Genomic DNA, 19,930 nt, shown 5'->3' with positions numbered 1-19,930 from the left:
GTGAAAATAGGGATACGCCTTTACGTCAGAGAAGCGACATATTTGAAAAAAGTATTTTATGCTCGTCATAGATTTAGAAATTTATCATAAAGCTGTTCTTTTGGCCGATGTACGTATCTATCTGTATCGGGGAACTTATGACACCTATGTTGTTTTCAAAATGAGCCAAGACTACAAAATAGAGCAAAATTGTTCCTCGATTGTTGTAACTGAATAAGTTAAAAATAGGAATATCTATTTCTGCCGCAAATTGCTAGTGCCCTTCAGAAAAGAATAAATATTGGTGTCGCATCTACCGCTAAAGTGCAAGCCATGGATTCCCCATCTTGGTTTTACCATCGATGTCTATCGAAAACCGATGCGAATGTGTGCATCACTAATTGATTAATCTGAAGTGGATTCAACCATTGGATGTACTATCAGTATGTACGGACAAGCATTGCGACAAAAACGTATTTTTTTTAGAACGTCAGGAATAACAGAAAAACAGATTATTATAGGCAGAAAAATTAACACTCTAGCTTATCCAATTAGGATTTAACCAATTGAGAAAATTATTTGATCAAACTAACTAACCTATCACATATCGATGGCCAAAGTGCGGGACCAAGTATCTCCGTTTGCGATGTTGCCAACTTCCCGCCATACCTATTTTTCTTTTCGATTTCTAGTCATCATAGTTCCTTAAAACTTCCTTAATTTTCTATTCCATTAACAGAATATTCTGTCTGAATTTCAAGCGATGAAATTGGCTTGCTTCTCCTCGAAAAAATGAGTTATGAACAGAAATTTTAAAACACCGCAATGGAGATACGTAGTTTTGCACTTTGGCCATCAACACTGCTGTGCTAAGGAAAACGCCGTGTGAACCTTTAGGCGTTGCCAACTTTTTTTTGATAAAACATGAATATCCTGGTAAATTTATGAATATTTTCCTCTCGATTTTTTTGAATAATTTTTTCGCAATTTCCCCTAAAGGTCTTGAAAATATCAAGAGAAATTATTCATAACTTTCCTAAAAATAAACATTTTATCGAAGGAAATGTGGCAACTCTCGATTATTCATACGGCGTTCTCCGTAGCACAGCAGTTGTGCGCTGAAAAATTCTAGAACAGTTGGGGCAACACCGAAGAAAATAGTAGCTAAAAATAGCAGCTTGACTGAATATTGCGGGAAATTCAGAGGGAAATAGTGCTTTCTTCGAATTCATCTCGATCTAATTTGTAAGATCTCGTCGTCGAATCTCCAACGCATAATGAAAGTGAAATCAGAGTGTCTGCGACGACAGTGCTTGAAAAACTTTTAATAGCTAGAGAACGACGGGAAGTGGGGATTCTTCATACTCCAAGTTTTCACTTTTATTCGCAACCGCTCGAGCATTACAGGATACAATGTTCAAGTTTTTTGGTCCGGGAGAGCGCGGTTCTGGTCGACAAGCTGTTCAAAAGATATGACCTAACCCTCGTCACATTAGGGTCGTTTCACGATAACTGGAATCGTTTTGTCGCCGTAATAGACAACTCATTTTTAGTTGTATTTTTAGAAGTAATGATAATCGCTCGAATTTTTTCGCATTAATCTTCAAAGGGTTACGTATTGTAATTCTTTTCAATGATATATTGCTCTACTTCTTAATTAATATTATGTAATTTCCGAAAATGTGCTGTCTGTTCCGCGGTAAAAAGTCAGCGTAACACATTTTCGGCCATTTATTTATTGAAATTGAAAAGTAGAGATATAAATCATTGTAAAGCGTCATAACACGTAACCCTGTGTAGATTAATGCGAAAAAATTCGAGTGATTATCATTACCTACTAAAAATATGACCGATAATATGTTGTCTGTTACGGCGACAAAACTATTCAAGCAATCGTATGAAACCACCCACTAAAGAGGCGATGCATCATTTCTCATTATTTTTTGTGGCGTATCACGGCCTCGTAATACGCTCTCATGTCTTTTTACCCGCACTGATTCTATACTTAACCTTGGAGGGCTATTATCTCATCGAACCAGGTCTGCTTCCCGCACAAGAAAAATTGTGAACATCGATGGTAAAAATTGAAACACACGCACCTCGAATGAGAAGTTGCAAAATATCTGCTATTGTTTTATTTTTCTGAGGAAAACGGATGAGCGTCATTGCCATTCATACAAAATATAGTTATGTAAAATAAATTAACAGCTAATATTGATATGATAACAAGGTGTATTTTCCTATCAATTAAAATGATTGTCAAACTTAATGTCGTTGACTAAATGAAAAAAAATGTGTATCACAATAGCAGCATTTAAATAATATGTTTTATTTCCTTCGAGGGAAAATTTAAAAAATGTTCCCTTGCAATTAAGTGTAATTTTTCAGAGCTACAGCGCTCCGCGATCAGGCGTTGTACGTTACCCGTTCCCTTTATGATGTTATATTATAAAGTACGATAAAATAGTATTTATTTATATTTTACACAATTTGTACATGAAAGCCGATCGGCTGTGGTACAGGTCATGAATAGAATTGAACGGTAAGAAAAATAGATAGACTCTGTTGAAAACTAACTGAGACGGCTTGGAATTACATAAATTTACAAGGCATAGGTACTATAGAATCTGTGATTGGTTAAGTTTTCAGTAAAGTTCAGGGGGCATTGAAAAATTAATGTATGTTATAGAAAGCCTCCTAGAAGAGGAGTTGTTATTGACCCCGTAGAAATGAGGGTGATGAAAATTTCCGAAACATTTGCAGAGAAACTCTGTGTTTCTTCTTAACAATTTATTTGAGTATAGACTCACAACGTCACAAAATAAGACAAACATTTTCTTACTTTGACCATCGATATTTACGTCAACACAGCCCTTCAATATACTCAACTCCAATGCTCTTCAAAAATGCGAAAAAATGCGTAACTTGCGTTATTAATGCACATTTTTTTAAATGAAAATAAAATAAATTGATATTCCGCAAAAAAAATCGTGTTATGATATGTAAATTCATTCTATTCTCTTGTCTTTAGAAGTTTTCATGAAGGTTGTAGAACTATTGCTTCAGCCACAGTCCTGACGATTTCGAATGCGTCTCTGCCGCTGGGGATGATCTGTTCCGGGGGTAGAAAGAAGCTGTTCAAGCCTCCGGGATATCCAGGGCCTCGAAGTTCCACTGTGTATGCGTATTTGACCCCCTTCGATTTTGCCCAGTCGTCGGATCCCCCTGGAAAAATAGGTAAATATTCTTAGTATTCATAGTTGTTTCTTACATATTTGTTTACCCCTCCCTAGTCCTCGTAGCCCTTCCCTTGTAGCACATCCACGGATGAGACTAACGGAACCGACGTGACATGGAAACAGAGCAAGGGAAATGACGCTCGTCAATGACGGCGCAGAGATACAACTATTCGTACTTGATAGATGTCCGTGTTGCATCTGCAAAGTTGAAGGCGCCATGGCGTGAGGAGTGATCCAGCAATGCTCCGGTCTGTGCTGCCAATACGATGTCCCTCAGATTCGTGAGAGGGGTTGAAAAACGAGTCCCGAATACGTCTGTATCTTCGGCTATCTATTGACACTCGATTCCTTCCTTTTTTTTAAATTTAATGTCTGTTTTTTTAGGATGTATTTGTAGACCGATATCTGCGGCTCGAATTGGGCGATCAATATAATCAGTTGGAATCAATTACACAAAAAAAAAGACGAACATACCTGGCTCGTGCATGTTTCTATAATGAACCAGAAACTAGCGATTCATTATTGCAAAGTATATTCAAATTGATCAATTGATCAGTTTCGTTTTCCTTTCCTCCTTCCTCCCTTTTCTCGCCCCCTTCCTTCCCTCCCTCTTTTTTCTTTGCTTGCTCTTCATTTACCTATGAGCATTGAATTTGAGGGAAAGCATAGTCTGAAACGACAAACATGCGGCCACAAAACACGGGAAGCTTGGCTTCACTCCACACTGAAGCTGAAGCAATCAAGTTCCGCGGCGAAACTCGACCATTTGACGTCATGAACGCAGTCAATCAATTATACTAACTGCAAGGGATTTTAATTCATTGGCTTTTTCCTCCCCCCCCCCCTCTCTCTCTCTCTCCTCTCCTTCTCCCCCCCCTCTCTCTCTTCTCCATCCTTTTCAACCCTTTTTCCATGTTTTTGTTGATCCGATGCAACCTTGAAAGGGCCTCGTCTCCAGAATGCTTTGGATTCCAGCTTAGGATTCATTTGTTCAGGGAAACTAGGAAATTTCCTTTCATCCTCTAGAACTTCCTTCAAGTTTGGAAACAGAGCTGGTCGAAGATGGAACTTAAAACGTCCTTTTTTTCGCCCGTGAGCCCTAAAATTTATAAGAATGTCTACACTCTAGCGTTCTTCAGATAACTGACAAGCGCGAGTTTAACGAGCGATTAAACTATGATGCTTACCGGCAGCAGGGTATAGGAGGTTGGCGCTGCTGCCGACAGTGTAGTTCACATCTCCAACTTCTTTTATCCTCTGAGCCGCAATCTCACCGACTCTCTGTAAATCCGCATGATCCTCGGGCAGTATCTTATCGTAGCCCCATGGATACAGTATATACTGCCCGTAGCAGTGAAATGTCAAAAAACCCTGAAAAACACAGACACCAAAAGTTACAGCATTTATTACTTTAAAAGGTCGGTGGAAAGTTTTTAAAGATCAGCAAACGCGGTAGATAGCACATCGTCGACAGGACTCCCAAACCACATATCGATGGTGCAAGTGCAGAAGAAGTGCGTATCTCAATTCTTGACAGTTTTGAGTTACCTGCATAAACGTGTTGTTGAAGATGTCGTCTATCTACCAGCAAGAGACTATAATCGAAAAAAATAGGGAAGTCACCTAATACCGTGGACCTTTTTCCACGTATCTAGGACTTAAGGGCAGAAATTGGTATCTCCATCTCAGGAGGAGCACCTCAGGAGGTTTTTTTCCCTAAAAAGCACGGATTGCAATGCTGAAATTCGTACCCTGGGACAATCTGGGCCAATGATTTGCCTTCAATTAGTCGGGTATGCAAAATGACTGTCGTGACGTACGAATAGTCGTATCATAATTTCGCATTAAGTTTACGCAGTGGATTGAAGGCGCTCCTGTGTATCGTATCTGAGTGGCCCTGTATTGACTGAAAATTTTCAGAATTTTGGAGTCATCAATCGAGCCGTAATTTTGAAAAATGTCCGAAGAACATTATTTTACGTCCTGATATTTTTTTTGTCTGTAAGTCTTATTTCAAAAAAGAGAGTCCAAACGAGATTTTAAAAAACCGGGTATGTGTGGTAAGTTGGTTTCACCGTCGATATCCGCGGCTTGATTGTTGAATGTATATAGAATGACCTTGATCGCTAAAAATCATCGCTAAGATAGGGACTTATCGATCGGAATCACTTGATAATTATTCAACAATTGGACCGCAGATTTCATTACAGTGGATCCTGAGCTTTTTGGAATGCGTACTGAGCACAATCGATATATTTCAAATTTTAACCATTCGGTGGATTATTTTGGGCAAATCAAAATTTCAGATTGTCGATCACTTATTAAAAAACGCACTTGCTGAAAGGTACCCTCCGCAATTTTGAAGTAAAGTCAAAAACACCGTTTGTAATTAACCGTAGATTTCAATACATTGACATCGGTTGCAAAATGTAAACCGTGATTTTGACTTTATTTTAAGATTTTGAAAGACGATTTTTGGCACAAACATACTTTTATGATTGATCTATAAACTGGAACTTTGATTTCCAAAATTAACCCTCCTGGTGGTAAAAATTTGAAAAATATCATTCATACCCAGAATGCATTATGCAGAAGCTGAATATCCACCTTGAGTAATGTAAGTATATGTGTCGCAGGCAATTAGCAATCGCCGGCAATTTGCAAGCGGTTCACGCGTTATTTCAATAAATCGCAATAATGCGCATCGGCATAATACAATTTTTAAGGTTATGGTCTCCAAAAGTATGAGCTCGGCTTGAAGCGCCTTCATTTTTTGTGATACTCTACGCTTTGTCACTGTGTTAGTTTAGTTGCCTGTCCGATCTCAACCCAACTAATGTCACGGAGTTCACTGCACTCTCTTCTGAATGTGCATAATTCTGCCATGTTTTAAGGGTGGAAAAGTGCCTATTCACATTATAGGCAACATAATCAGCACTGTAATCTGGTTCTTTTATTTCAGAATTTTATAATTTTCTATATTTATTCACCACTGGCTTGTAAATTGCCGGCGATTGCTAATTGCCTGCGACATATGCGTATTAGGAGATATTAAGTGAGAATACCATACCTGTTTGCGGGGTGGACACTGAAATCGAAGTTTTGAGGCTTTACGCGAATGAAAATAGCGCAATGGAGTTTTGTACTCTAAACGGCAAGATGTGATTATCGAGGGAAAAACAAGGTTTTGTGATCTCTCGACGTGAAATAGTTAAGGAAATTCATGATGCTGGGAGGATCACAGCATAAATTGATAATAAACGTGGAAAACACTTGATTAATTCCAAGAGGTAATTTAGCTCAATTCCAAGTAGATTGATTCTCAGAATTAATATCGTCGTTTCGATACCTAAAGTCTGAAAAGGAGAACACGTGCCTTAATCGGAACGTTACGTAGCTTCCGTCCTCCTTCATTAAGTAGAGACCTAATCAACGTCAGTTCTTAAAAGCCACCGTAATTCGTTTCTCTTATCTCTCCATTTTTCAGGGAAAAGCCGCCATTTTACGAAGATTGAAATCAATTTTCTGGTTATTTAAGGAAAATTGAGGAGAATGAAGTTATAATAACATAAACTAAAATATTTGAGCAAAAATGTTTTATCCACTAGTAGGTATTAAAATAAACCATGGAAGGCAGTTTGCAATGATGCAAAATGAGATACAGCTCATTGTTACTGAACCTTCAAAAACACGAGTCTCGCATCGCGACTAAGAAAATTTCTCAAAGTATTATATTTATTCAAAGAGAGAAGAAAATCAGCATTTTCCCTCGGAATGCCGTATTGGTTTCACTTTCTACATTTTTGCCACAGATCTCACCTCCTGAAATCTTATGCTCAGCTCCCTGAAGGGCGAAGGCTCGAGGTGGTTTGTATCTGTACATCACTGCTTTTTTTGTAAAACGTTTTGAATATCAAAGCAAGCCGCGAAAAAACTGAATCTTAGCGACACATCAGCAGGGAGCGAAACATTGCGAGTTCACGCCTTGCGCCCTCGCGCCTTCAATTTTGCAGACGCAACACGGACATCCATCAAGCACGAATAGTCGTATTTCTGCGCCGTTATCAACGCTTGCCCTTTTCCTTATTCAATCTTCATATTGTGTATGTTCCGTTTGTCTTATTTGTAGTGATACTTAAGTAACATTCCCAAAGATAGGTAAGACGTTATGCGGCTTCGTTTTTTAACTTTTCTCCCGAGTCTGGGTTAGGTTCGTTATTGGCAGCATAACGAGTATTGGAAAGATTGCCAGTTCACGCCTCGCGACATTGTGCCTTCAATTTTGTAGATGCAACATGGACATCCACCAAGCTTATATGGAATAACATAGATAATACTTCGAAAACCATCAAAATCGATGTATTTAATCGGAGGCTAATTTGACCCAACTTGAGACCTAGCGCAAAAAAAAAAGTCTTATATTAGGCATCTAAGAGTTAAGGTCAAGAAGCGTGGTTCCGATAAAAAGGTCTAAAAAGTCAAATCGTACATGATAGAAGGATACAAAATCGCTGCATAATAATGCCACTTCATGCCCTCTATTGGCACAGAAATGAAGCGCTTGCAACTTTTTTTATTTCGACTCTGGGTAGAGTTATTTATCAGAGTCTCAGAATACCCACCTCAAAAAATCACCCTAATAAAAATTCCACCTTCGGGCTCCTTTCCTTCTTGATATCTAAACAAATAGAGGAGGATTAAGAAGAGGCCCGCCTGTAAAAAGCCATGCAGTGTGAATGATTCTTCTATTCGTCTTGAAGAGTTGAGACTCGTATTTTTACACATACTGTTCTCTTGAATTGTAAGTGGTACTCGCAGCATCGCGATTCGGTAAAGCTTAAGTGAAAGCCCCTGCAGATCACAAGTTAAGGAAGTAACTGGAGCATTATGCGCAAAAGTTCTCGAGAAATTGTTGAAAAGTTGCTTTTTCACCCACCTCCATCACCCTGGAATTCAACTTCTCATCGAGCCAAAGTAGGATGAACAAGACGCGGAATGCAAAACTTCACCCTATTTTAATAAAGTTCATAACAACAGACTTTGCATGATGTTTTTTCGTATCTCAGTCGTTGCATAGCAGTCATTATCGTGCACCCCTGATTTCGACGGTAATTGGACGCTCCTAGCTACCTATGTAAAAAAGATTTATATCTATTTCGAGACGATTTGAATAAAGGACAGAGTATCTTCAGTTGTAATACTTCAGCAGTTATTTTCCAATTTGCTGATAACAAATTTATTGCGCGACCTTTGAATTTGAACTTAGTCTACCGGTCGATTCCAGAGACAAAGAAACACTCACCATTCCTATCTTAGAAATAGCAGAAGCTATTACTTTTGGAACTCTCTACTTACTTATTAGGTGGATGTTATACGTCGTGTCGAGTATCTCGTGTTGGCAACAAACCGAAGTTTGGTAAACTTGTATGGTTCATGGCGTCACCCGAAGCACCTAGTAGGTTAAGTAAATGTTATTTCCATATAATGAGTTTGTTTAACAATGTTTAATGCCTGCATTTTTAAAAACTAAAGAGTGCAGAAAGTTCACAGGAATTTCTCCCAATTTTTTTATTGATTTTAACCCACGAAAAACGAGCTAAAAGTTGCTTGATTTGACTGTTGATTCCTATGTAAAAATTCGCGAGAAATACGATGGTGCCACTGGTTTTTTTCTGAAATCAACTCCCAAGCTCAAAAAAAGCTCTCAAGCTGAGGCCAAAATGGAGGGAATATCCCACTTTACTCGGGGACTCTATGACTGAAAACACGGCAACCCTGCTGATGTATTTGCTCCCTATCTTTTGCATGGAGAGTTCGTCTTGATGTAGAGATGGACTCTCAGGATAACGTAGGATATTTCCTCTATTACAGCCTCAACTTTGAGAGATTTTTTTGAACTTGGCACCATCGTGTTTCTCGCGAACTTTTACATGAGAATCAACAGTCAAATCGCAAATTCCTCACACATGCAACATCTCCATTCTTTAAAGCTGCCGTGATTTTTCTTCTCTGTGCGAAGAAAATTCTGCAAAAACTTGGAGGAATGATGTCAATTTGTTCTCCTTTTAAAAATGTAAAATAGAGGTGGACATTTTCAGACACCCCAAACGAGTTGTGTGATTGCCGACTTACACCATCGTCTCCTATGTCTCTGCCAAGATACCAATGGAGGATTTCTCTTCGACTGTTACACTGAAAAAAATTCTCGGCGTTTTTACCACGGTCCGTTGGTTCCTTTACCATCTCACTTTTGTTACTAATTATTGGTAATTTTACCAAGACAGACTGGTAAGCTTACCTAAAAACCGGTATTCTTACTGTTTTTTTCAGGTAAGAATACCACTTTTATTGGTAATCAATTCCCGGTAACTTTGCCACTTTATCTCGGTAATTGTACCACAGTCGATAAAAAATATTGGCGTTTTTACCAAGGTCCAGTAAAATTACCGAGAGAGTTCAATAATTTTACCGAGATTCCTCGGTAAAATTACCAATTCCATAAATGGTGATTTCATGCACCAAGAAAAAACTGGGATCAAATAGAACCCCGAATTCTTGGTAATTTTACCCTTCTCTCAAGAAATACACCGAGTTTTTTTTTCAGTGTAGGCGTACCTGGATTTTGGGGATGTTCTTGGCGGCGTAGTTGACGATGGCCTGGGTCTCCCTCTCGGAGGCGGGGCGGGGTCCGCGGTAGGTGTCCCTGCAGGCCTCGCCGCTGGTGCCGTGGCCGCCCCAGCCGTGCTCGAAGTTGCGGTTGACGTCGACGCCGGCGCAGGCCGAGCTCACCGGCGCCCGGTTCTTCCGCCACAGCCGCGTCGAGCGCCTCGCCCGCGTGTACTCGTACCCGTCCGGGTTCACCATCGGCATCACCACGAAGTCCAGCTCCCGCATCTCCTCCGGCAATCGCTCCCGCTTCTCCGTCAGCTCCGACAGAACCCACAGCACCGCCGCCGAGGCCACCCACTCGCGAGCGTGGATCCCTGCCCAAAGAAAGAGAAGTGGTAGCCGCAGATTAGCAGTGGCGTGGCGCGAATTGCGATCTATCGATTGTTCTTTCATTTAAACCTGTGCTAAAGAATCGATTATTAAGGGGTTCGCTGCGAGCACCCTGTTTATCGATCCTTTTCCATAGGTTTAAATGGCATAACAATCGATATATCATAAAGCAGGCCACGCCGGTGCAGATTAGTACATGTTACATTCCAGTCGCTTTTACAGCGCGCCCGAGCGCTCTGCGACACCTAATCGCCACTCTTGTCTATCGACCCAGAGGTCATCTGGTAAATGTCATCTTGTAATTTCATCTTGAATGCCACATATTCACGATTTTGCTGGACGTCCCCTGCGTCTTCTCCCAGAGGGAACCCAATCGAGTACCTTCTTAGGCAATCATGTCATCCGCCATTTGTTAGATGGCCGTAGATTAGTCATTGACGTGAATATTAAGGGGTCTATTAAGGGGTAATTGAAAGGGTCAGTAGCGCTGATCACAGAATCGTGTTTTGGCTCTTTGAAGGAATGAAAACACCTCGTAACACATTATATGTATGCACAGGATTGTTATTCTACAGGGTGATCCGAAAGTCCCTTCCACCCCCGCTAACTTTTTACCTAATTGAGATAAAGATTTGAAACTTGGGGGATGTTCCTAGGTCAAAGGGAGCTATACTTTTTGGCCCCCCTAAAATCTTCAGCGGGCCCCCCTTGGGGGGGGGGGGGGGGGAACGGACCCCAACTTTTAATTTTCAAATAGGAAGATCCTCTTTGTGATAGCTCGTTCGAAAGAGCATAAACAAAGAAAACTTTTCGCGCAAAACCGAAGTCAATATCTCAAACCGTTCCAAAATGGCAGCCGGTTAAAGTTCAAAATGTCCGAAAATTCACACCGGTTATTTGTTGATGGATTTGCGCAAAAGTCGGTATGTAGGGGTATTTTGACACGAGAAAAACGAATTTAACGTTAGATTTTCAAAAAACCGAAATTTCCAAAATGGCCGCCAGTTAAAGTTCAAAATGGCCAAAAATTTATTATTTTGGAAATCTAAGTTCAAATGTGTTTATCTAGTGCCAAAATACTCTCAAATTCCAAGTTTTAGGCAAATCTATCAGCAAAAAACCGAGGTGACAATTTTCGGCCATTTCGGAAATTTCGGTTTTTTGAAAATCTAACGTTAAATTCGTTTTTCTCGTGTCTAAATACCCATACCTACCGATTTTTGCGCAAATCCATCGACAAATTAGCGGTGTGAGTTTTCGGCCATTTTGAACTTTAACCGGCCGCCATTTTGGAACGGTTTGAGATATTGACTTCGGGTTTGCGCGAAAAGTTTTCTTTTTTTATGCTCTTTCGAACGAGCTATCACAAAGAGGGTCTTCCTATTTGAAAATTAAAAGTTGGGGTCCGTTGCCCCCCAAGGGGGGCCCCCTGAAGATTTTAGGGGGGCCAAAAAGTAGCTCCCTTTGACCTAGGAACATCCCCCAAGTTTCAAATCTTTACCTCAATTAGGTAAAAAGTTAGAGGGGGTGGAAGGGACTTTTGGATCACCCTGTATATTAATTTCCCAAAGTAGGGTCGCTAGAAATATATACTCAATTTTTTTACATGCTTGCCAAGTTTAAGAAAAAATAGTGAAAATTGGAGAGAATTCGAAAATATCGAGAGTTTTGGCGTAATTATGAGCTTTCGAATGAAGAGAACCAGGCATATCTTCATTTCTTTCCCTGAAGGGGAAGAACATATCGCAAGACTTGTTTATACGCCCATTGACCGTAATTACAACTCACGATTCCTAGTCTGGGCGCAGCAAGAAATTAAAGCAGAATATCTTGACCACTGGATCTAGAGTCAAGAAGACTCATCTTGTTTGCGTTCAGATCCATAATAAAGGTTGTCAGATTTTATCTTATAAACTTCACGCAAATTGGAGTCTATGAAAAGTGCTGATTATTAGCGCAATAAGGCAACCATGTCCGAAATACATGTATTTTAAAATATCCTCTCTACTAATGAATATTCTGACTGCATCACTGGAACACTCAAAGAGAGCCAGACTTTGTAGTTCTGTTCGCAAACGGTGATAAAATATATCGAATTCCACTCGTTTTAACCGTAATAAAACGGCCGAAACGGGTTAATTAGGTCAAATGGACTGAATTCGATTTTATTTCGGCATGATTTCTGTTCTGAGAAGAAGTTGATTTCCAGGACGCCGTTTGTTTAACGCTCGTTATTTTATTGTTGTTTATTTCTGTGTGTCACCAGGATATTTAGTTTTAATTCCTCGTAATCGAGGATATTGAATACAAATTCTGACTAAATTTTTAAACTATGAATTATTCTGAGTTTAAGAAACAATGCTCAAATTTTGTGCTCAAACCGTTTAAAATGTACATGGACAAAGACACTAAGTCTTCAAGATGCAAGTGTTACCTCCATCGATCCAGATGGCTTTCCTATTTGGTTGCCCACTCGAGATGTACAGTACCCTCAGCGTCCGCCCCTCCGCAGTGGTTCCGATGTCCTCCAGTTTAACGAAATCGCTGTAAGTCCGATTCAGGTATTCCATGTATTGGTACATTGTGTCCACGGAGTGATAGCGATCAAAAGTCAGTCCATGCCCTGAATCAGGAACAGGAGTTTCTTAGAGAACAGTCCATAGTATAGTTTACAGTCTTGTTTTCTGAGAGGAAATTCGGCAACATTCTAATGCTCATAGGGCGTTGGAGCGCCTTCAATTTCATATGAAACTGTGCAACACCTCTGTTGTGAAATAGTTGCTTGCGAAGCGCCGTCTCAGGGCGCGGCGTGCTGCCACCGAGGAACGCGCTTTGGCGCCTACAAACCTAAGGGGATACTTCAAGCTTTGCGCAATGCTTGAAGTATCCATTTGGGTTTGTAGGCGCCAAAACGCGTTTAGCGCCGGCAGCACGCCGCCGCGCCGCTTCGCTCTGTTAGGCTCTAATATTTAAACTCGCGGAGTCGGCGTTTTTCAACTCTTGGTTTTGAAATGTTTGTACTGACAAATGCATTAATTATTCTCAGTTAAATTTATGGGGAAAAAAATCATAAAAATCAACGGTGTAAGTCGGCAATCACATAACTCGGTTTACGACGTCGCAGACTTCCTGTCATACTTTATTTTTTAAACGGAAAACTACTCAACGACAGTTCTGTAAAACTGCCGTGATTTTCCTTCTCTGTGCAAAGATAATTCTGCAAAAACTTCAAGGAATGATGCCAATTTGTTCTCCCTTAAAAAAATAACAAAGAGGCGGAGATTTTCAGACACCGCAAACGAGTTATGTGATTGCCGACTTACACCGTCGATATGTTGACTCTCCGCAAGTTAAACAGTGATAATCACAACCTCGTTGGGGCTGAGGAGAGGAGGGTCGGACTTAATCAAAGTCCCGATCAAAGGAAACTCGGAGACGCAATCCTCGTGATTTAAGTCACTCTCAGACCGTGAATACTCTTAACCGGTTAATCTAATCGCAATCCTCCTCGAAAGTCTCAAAATTTGATTAAGGCCGGATCACCATTACACCTGGTTAACACTCCTCGTTTATGACCCTAATCAATTTTTCTCGTTAGTCCAGGAGCTTCCCGACCTTTGAACTAGGCTCGACATGAGCCTGGCCAAGTGAGTGGAGTGAATCAGTTGTTTTCAAAAGAGGTCAAGTCCCTTTTTGCATGAGCCTTGGCTTGCATAAAGGACAATATTAGCAAGGCTTATCGAGGAATGGACCTGTCCCCTTTTGCAAAGAACCGATTCAAGTGAGTTTGAACTTTACTTGGAAATTAAGTCACGGGGCTTTGATTCCCGGGCTGAAGAGGGAGCTTGAGTCGAGCGCGACGACGACGCGGACTCCTTTGATGAAGCAGCTTCAAAGTGAATGCAATTAAAAAGTTTCGGCACTCGATCATTGTGTCGAAAATTAGAACACCTCCGCCTTTCGCGGTATGGGGACCCGCTCCGCGACGAGCCGCGGTGTGTGTGTGACGACGCACAGTGGATCGAGCCAATGAGACAGGTCGCACATGAAATTGTTTACTAAAACTGCAAATTTAAATGGATTGCATTTTGCAAAAAGGAACCACTAGCATTGCAATGATGCTAAGATTGTGCAACTTCATCTTTTGCAATAGAATTGCGGAAATCGTGAAAAACTATGAAATTTAGATGGTAATTTTTGTCTTAAATTCACAGTTTTTAGCGAGTAAAAGAGAAACTATGAATAGATAATCGGGTTTTTCCTCGAAGACAAAAGAAGTTGCACAATCTCAGCAACGTTGCAATGCTAGTGGTTCCTTTTTGCAAAATACAATCCAACTTTTAATGTTGATTTCGTCACATTTTCAATTTCAAGGGGAGCTAACTGGACGTATTTCTATTAAACGGAACGAAGCGCTATACGGCCGTGCCAAGGAAGAACGCCGTATGAACCTTAAGGTGTTGCCAAATTTCCTCTGATGAACTACAAATTTCTTGGGGAATAGTAAATATTTTTCTTCCAATTTTTCAGACAATTTCGTTCGCAATTTCATCTAAAATATCTGAGAATTTCATGAAAAAATACGCATTAATTTCGTCAGAAATACATGTTTTATCCGGGGAAATTTGGCCACTCTCGAATGTTCATACGGCATTCATCCTTAGCACGGCAGCATAGGGGGAGGAAGGGGGAGGGGGGCTTGCATTGGTGGGTGTTTTGGAACGCGATGCTAGTCCGTCCTATACTAGCAATGCTTTTCCAGTTCCGTTTGACAGAACGCGCTACCCGGGATTCTAAAATCATCCAAAGGAACTCAATTTGGCGCGCAGTTCTGTTTAACAGAAATACGACCAATTACAGAAAAGTTCACGAGAAAACCAATGGAACCACTTTCAGAACCTCGAAGGTTTGTATAAACGGAGTTATAAGCGTTTGAAGTTTCCAAATTTTGTCCGACCTCTCCCATTGACTTGGTCCACTGTGCGACGGTATAGACTTGCAGAAAATTAAATACCACGCCCTCTCAGGTCTGATTTTTATCGCGAATTGTTTTAACTTTGGATGTTGAAAACAGTGAACTGAGAAAACTTTCTACGTGCGCATCATACAAGCTCCAGGTCCAGGTAATTCCTCGAAGAGTTTGAATTGAAATTAAATCATGCTTTCGATAAACAAACCTAGCAGAGCAGAAGACAAAACCCGTTTGCATCAAGTTAAGGTGATTCGCTGCGGTTTTTGGCGCGGCGAACTGGCGTGCGATCGCATCACTTTAGTAAAAAAATCGCGGCAGATTTTGAATTTGTAGCCAAAAAAATAACGACAGCCCTGCAGATGAGCGTAAAGAATCATTCCAGACAAGGAAATTGGCAAAATTCAGGAACAAAACAAGAACCTTTCCAGAAAAAAACCTCGCATTCGACACAGTCATCAATATCTGTATCTAATTCGAGTTTTTTTTTATCCAAAAAGTATCCCGTGGTCATTTCTATGATTTTTTTTTTGTTTTGTTTGTTTAGAATGACTCCTCAAGCCTCCTTATTTATTTATTTTTTTTATTTTTTTATTTTTTTCTGCTAAAAATGCAAAATCTTTCGAGATATTTCAATCAATCGATGTGTTTAATCCCATGCATTCAAAATCTGCCAATACTTTTCATTTATTAATGCGATAAATCACATGCCAGTTAGACCACGCGTGACGAATCGCCTAAATTAGAGTTAAGATGAAAAGCTAAATTGAAATTAAAATGACTGAAATCGTTGCGCCTCACCTCGTAATGAAGATCTTGACAAAGACTCTTTAGACTCAGGAGGGTTTTCGGCTTCCATTTGCTTTTGAATGTCCTCGATTAAAACCTTGAACTCCAAATCGGCCGATTTCAGTAAGTGCTTCGTGTAGTCCAAAGACGACTTTTGCACTAGGATGTCTACTGCCCATTTTGAGGTGGTCAGAACGTCCAGGTCTGCACATTTTATCAATCAAATTATGCATTCAAATGAAAATGAAGATGAAAATAAATGGAAGAACCAAAATAATTAGTAGAGCTAGCAGTGGAATGATGAACGAGAAAAAAAGCGAAAAAAATAAATCAGAAAAAAAACTCAAACGCAAAATTTAAAACGTCGTTGCGTGTCGGAACTTCTCACGCCCCTTTTTCAAAGGCCTCAAAGACTTCAAAGGTTTCTTCCGACCTGGAATCCAGCCTTCGAAGAAAAGATTGTGTAGGCTGTTACGACATGCGTCGGCGTTTTAAATTTTTTGTCGTGAGTTTGAGTTTTTTTTTTTTTTTAATTTTTATTTTTCAGATTCTTTTTTGTTTAAAAGCCATCATTTCCACCACCAATGAAGGTTACTCGTAATGAAAGGCCATATTTATTTAGTCGTCCTGTAGAACAACTCTTTGCCTCAAGGAGGGAAATATATTTTAAAATGGATGAGGCTATTCGTCGGTACCGTACCGATGAATAAATGGCTATTCGTCGGTACCGCATCGGCGACATTAATTAATAAAAATGTGTTGTCAAGCCTTGGTCCGAATGGACAAGCAAACGCCATCTATGGTGCTCTGTTGTAATTACACGGAGATACTAAGTGCCGATAAACCGTGTAGCCCTGAGGCACCTTATCAGAAAACGTATCTTGACCAAATGTACAACTATTGTCAGTTCATGGTAGCTGCTCCACGGCTTGCGAATCTTCAGTATCTGTCGCTGCCCCAACTAACAACGATCATAGTGCAGATAGCTATTCCACCACCAGCGAATCTTCGGTTTCTGTTGCTGCCCCAACTAACAACGATCATAGTGCAGATAGCTATTCCACCACCAGCGAATCTTCGGTTTCTGTTGCTGCCCCAACTAACAACGATCATAGTGCAGAGAGCTATTCCACCACTAGCGAATCTTCGGTTTCTGTTGCTGCTCCATCTGACGAAAATGTCAGTGCAGAGAGCTTCACGAAGCTAAACTTTAAGAGTAAAGTCATTTCACGAGGGCGACCTAAACTGCCAGCAAGACAACTTTGTTCCTTTAATCGCACCGTTGCCGACCGACAATCTGTGGAAAATCCCCCCGAAGAACGAAAACGAAAGAAAACACCTGCAAATGAAACTAAAGGCCCCACCACCCGAAAAAAGAAGCGTTCTTGATGATTCTTTTGACAGAGTAGTACATTTCAGTATTATGATGATTCATTTGACAGTGAAGTACATTTCAGTATTATGATTATTTATTTTACAGAGTAGTACATTTCAGTATTATGTGAGAGTATTAAATACATAAATTAAATTTGGAGAATATTTCTTTACAACTCGTGTTGGGTTTTTTTTCCATCTTTCACCCAATTTTTAGCTCTTAACTTCCACCAAAATATTATTAAGAAATCATATCTTTAATATAATTTACGTACTAAAATCAAAGTACGGTACCGACGAATAGCTATTTATTCATCGGTACGGTACCGACGAATAGCTATTTATTCATCGGTACGGTACCGACGAATAGCTATTTATTCATCGGTACGGTACCGACGAATAGCCATTTATCCGTCGGTACCGTACCGACGAATAGCCACTTCGTTTTAAAATTATTAATATTAAGGAAGCCTCTCACGCAACATCATAAAAAGGACAACTTTCAAAAGCCTTGCGTAATATTAAACTGAATAACTGCGGAAATAGATCCTCATACCTAAAAAGTTGCACTGCGCTGACTGCAAAAGTTGCCAACAAAAGGAAAGAAGCTATTTTAGGAACGACCATGAATTCGGTCTATAGGATTTACCGAAACACTTAAGATTTTATTTTTTTTTTTATATCGATGGCTAAATGGAGATGTTGCATGTGTGAGGAATTTGCAATTTGACCGTTGATTCTTATGTAAAAGTTCGCGAGAAACACAATGGTGCCACTGGTTTTCTCTGAAATCGTCTCCCAAGCTCAAAAAAAGCTCTCAAAGTGAGGCCAAAATGGAGGGGATATCCCACCTTACCCTGAGAGTCCACCTCTACATCAAAACAATCTCTCCATGCAAAGATAGGGAGCAAATACATTGACAGGGCTGCCACTTCATTTGGGGACTCCAAAACTGAAAACACGGCAACCCTGCTAATGTATTTGCTCCCTATCTTTGCATGGAGAGTTTGTTTTGATGTAGAGGTGGACTCTCAGGGTAGGGTAGGATATCCCCTCCATTTTGGCTTCACTTTAAGAGCTTTTTTTGAGCTTGGGAGATGATTTCAGAGAAAACCAGTGGCACCATCGTGTTTCTCGCGAACTTTTACACAAGAATGAATGGTCAAATCGCAAATCCCTCACACATGCAACATCTCCATTGCCGAGCCACATATCTCCATTTAGGACATTCAAGACTTCTCGCTAAATTTGTTTTGTCTTTGGAAAACTATTCCACGTAATTTCTTGAACTTTCCTTAATTTCTCTGATCCTCTGATGGCAGAATATTCTGCGTAAAGTCCAAGCAATTCGACCCGCAATGATTCTACTCACATATTTCTTTGCGAATCTCCTCGAACTTTTTCCGGTCGGCGACGCCTCTGATGACGACGCTCAGGATCTGGGCACCGGTGCTGTCGTTCTCGAGGTGGTCGGCGTGGTTCACCCCGGGGGGGACGTCTCTTTCATCCTGGGCGTTTTCCTCCGCACATACGCACACTAACACCAGTGACGCGACACCGACGAACAGCCACAGCGCCGCACGAATCATCACCGCGAGGACTGATCCGCGGTTGGGACTCGCATAAAATCAGCCGCGTGATGCTCTACCTCATGTCGTAAACCGGTCGGGAAACTCGCGTCGCACAGTGGATCGAGTTTACAGGAGACGTAGGACATGAATTTTTTCACTAAAACTGCAGATTACACTGAAATAAATAGATCTGTTCACAAGGCTCCCGCACTGATTTTGGAACGGTCACAGAAGCTTCCGTTATGAGGACAGAGTACTCTGATCCCACGACCGAAGTTCTGTTCTCACGACAGAAAAATTCTGTGAGTGTAACAAAGAAACTGCTGGATCCTTGTGAACAGCAGGTTCTGTCGTCAGCACCATCTATTTTTTTCTGTGTATGGTTTTTATTTCATCAAATTTTAAATTTCAAGGAGTGGTTTCCGATGAAAATTTTACAAGCATGCCAATGAAACCTCTTTTAAGACACGAACGTTTTATATTAATAAAGTTATGAGTTTTTAAAGTTTCCACATTTTGTCCGACTACTCCTATTGACTTGTTTCATTGTGCGTCGAGAGGCTGTCGTCGTGGATGGCTCTGGTTCATTCACTAAAACTCGAGCAAGATCAAGTGGATTACATTTTGCAAGAATGAATCACTGCTTCTGGCTCATTTTCAAAATAACATATGTGCCATTGGCTCCCTTATGCAGAGAGGTGATTTTATGGAAGAGCCAGATAGCAGTTCCTTATTGCAAAATGTAATCCAAGTAACATTACACTCAGGGGCCGTTTGAGTATTATATAGGGCATTTTGTCTGTTTTTTCTTTTTGTGCGTGTGTATAAAATCCTAACATATGTTGTATTAGTTATGACTAATCCTGTCGATTGGTGAGAAACTAGCTGAATTGGAAAAGCTCTGTTTCTTTTTACTCATATTTCCAAAACCAAAATCAGGAATAATTGTTTCATATAAAATGTAGGATACTCACAAGCTGACAAATATTTCATTTAATCACGATGAATTC

The 19,930-nt window shown here is 40.3% G+C and overlaps 1 protein-coding gene across 1 annotated transcript; it reads right to left on the bottom strand.

Moving 5' to 3' along the window:
- Window positions 1-2,433: 2,433 nt before the first annotated feature.
- On the bottom strand, window positions 2,434-18,972 carry LOC109031585 (carboxypeptidase B). Its single transcript, XM_019043178.2, has 6 exons — window positions 18,722-18,972; window positions 15,988-16,179; window positions 12,652-12,840; window positions 9,834-10,201; window positions 4,406-4,589; window positions 2,434-3,204 (listed from the first exon to the last, which is right to left on the bottom strand). The coding sequence occupies exons 1-6, from the start codon at window positions 18,936-18,938 to the stop codon at window positions 3,017-3,019; spliced, it is 1,338 nt and encodes a 445-aa protein (XP_018898723.2). The 5' UTR covers window positions 18,939-18,972; the 3' UTR covers window positions 2,434-3,016.
- Between the last annotated feature and the right edge of the window lie 958 nt (window positions 18,973-19,930).

Source organism: Bemisia tabaci, chromosome 7 (genome assembly GCF_918797505.1).
Source record: "Bemisia tabaci chromosome 7, PGI_BMITA_v3".
Taxonomy (NCBI): Eukaryota; Metazoa; Arthropoda; class Insecta; order Hemiptera; family Aleyrodidae; genus Bemisia; species Bemisia tabaci.
Note: the sequence above shows the minus strand (reverse complement) of the source record. Positions and strands in the feature narration are given on the sequence as shown.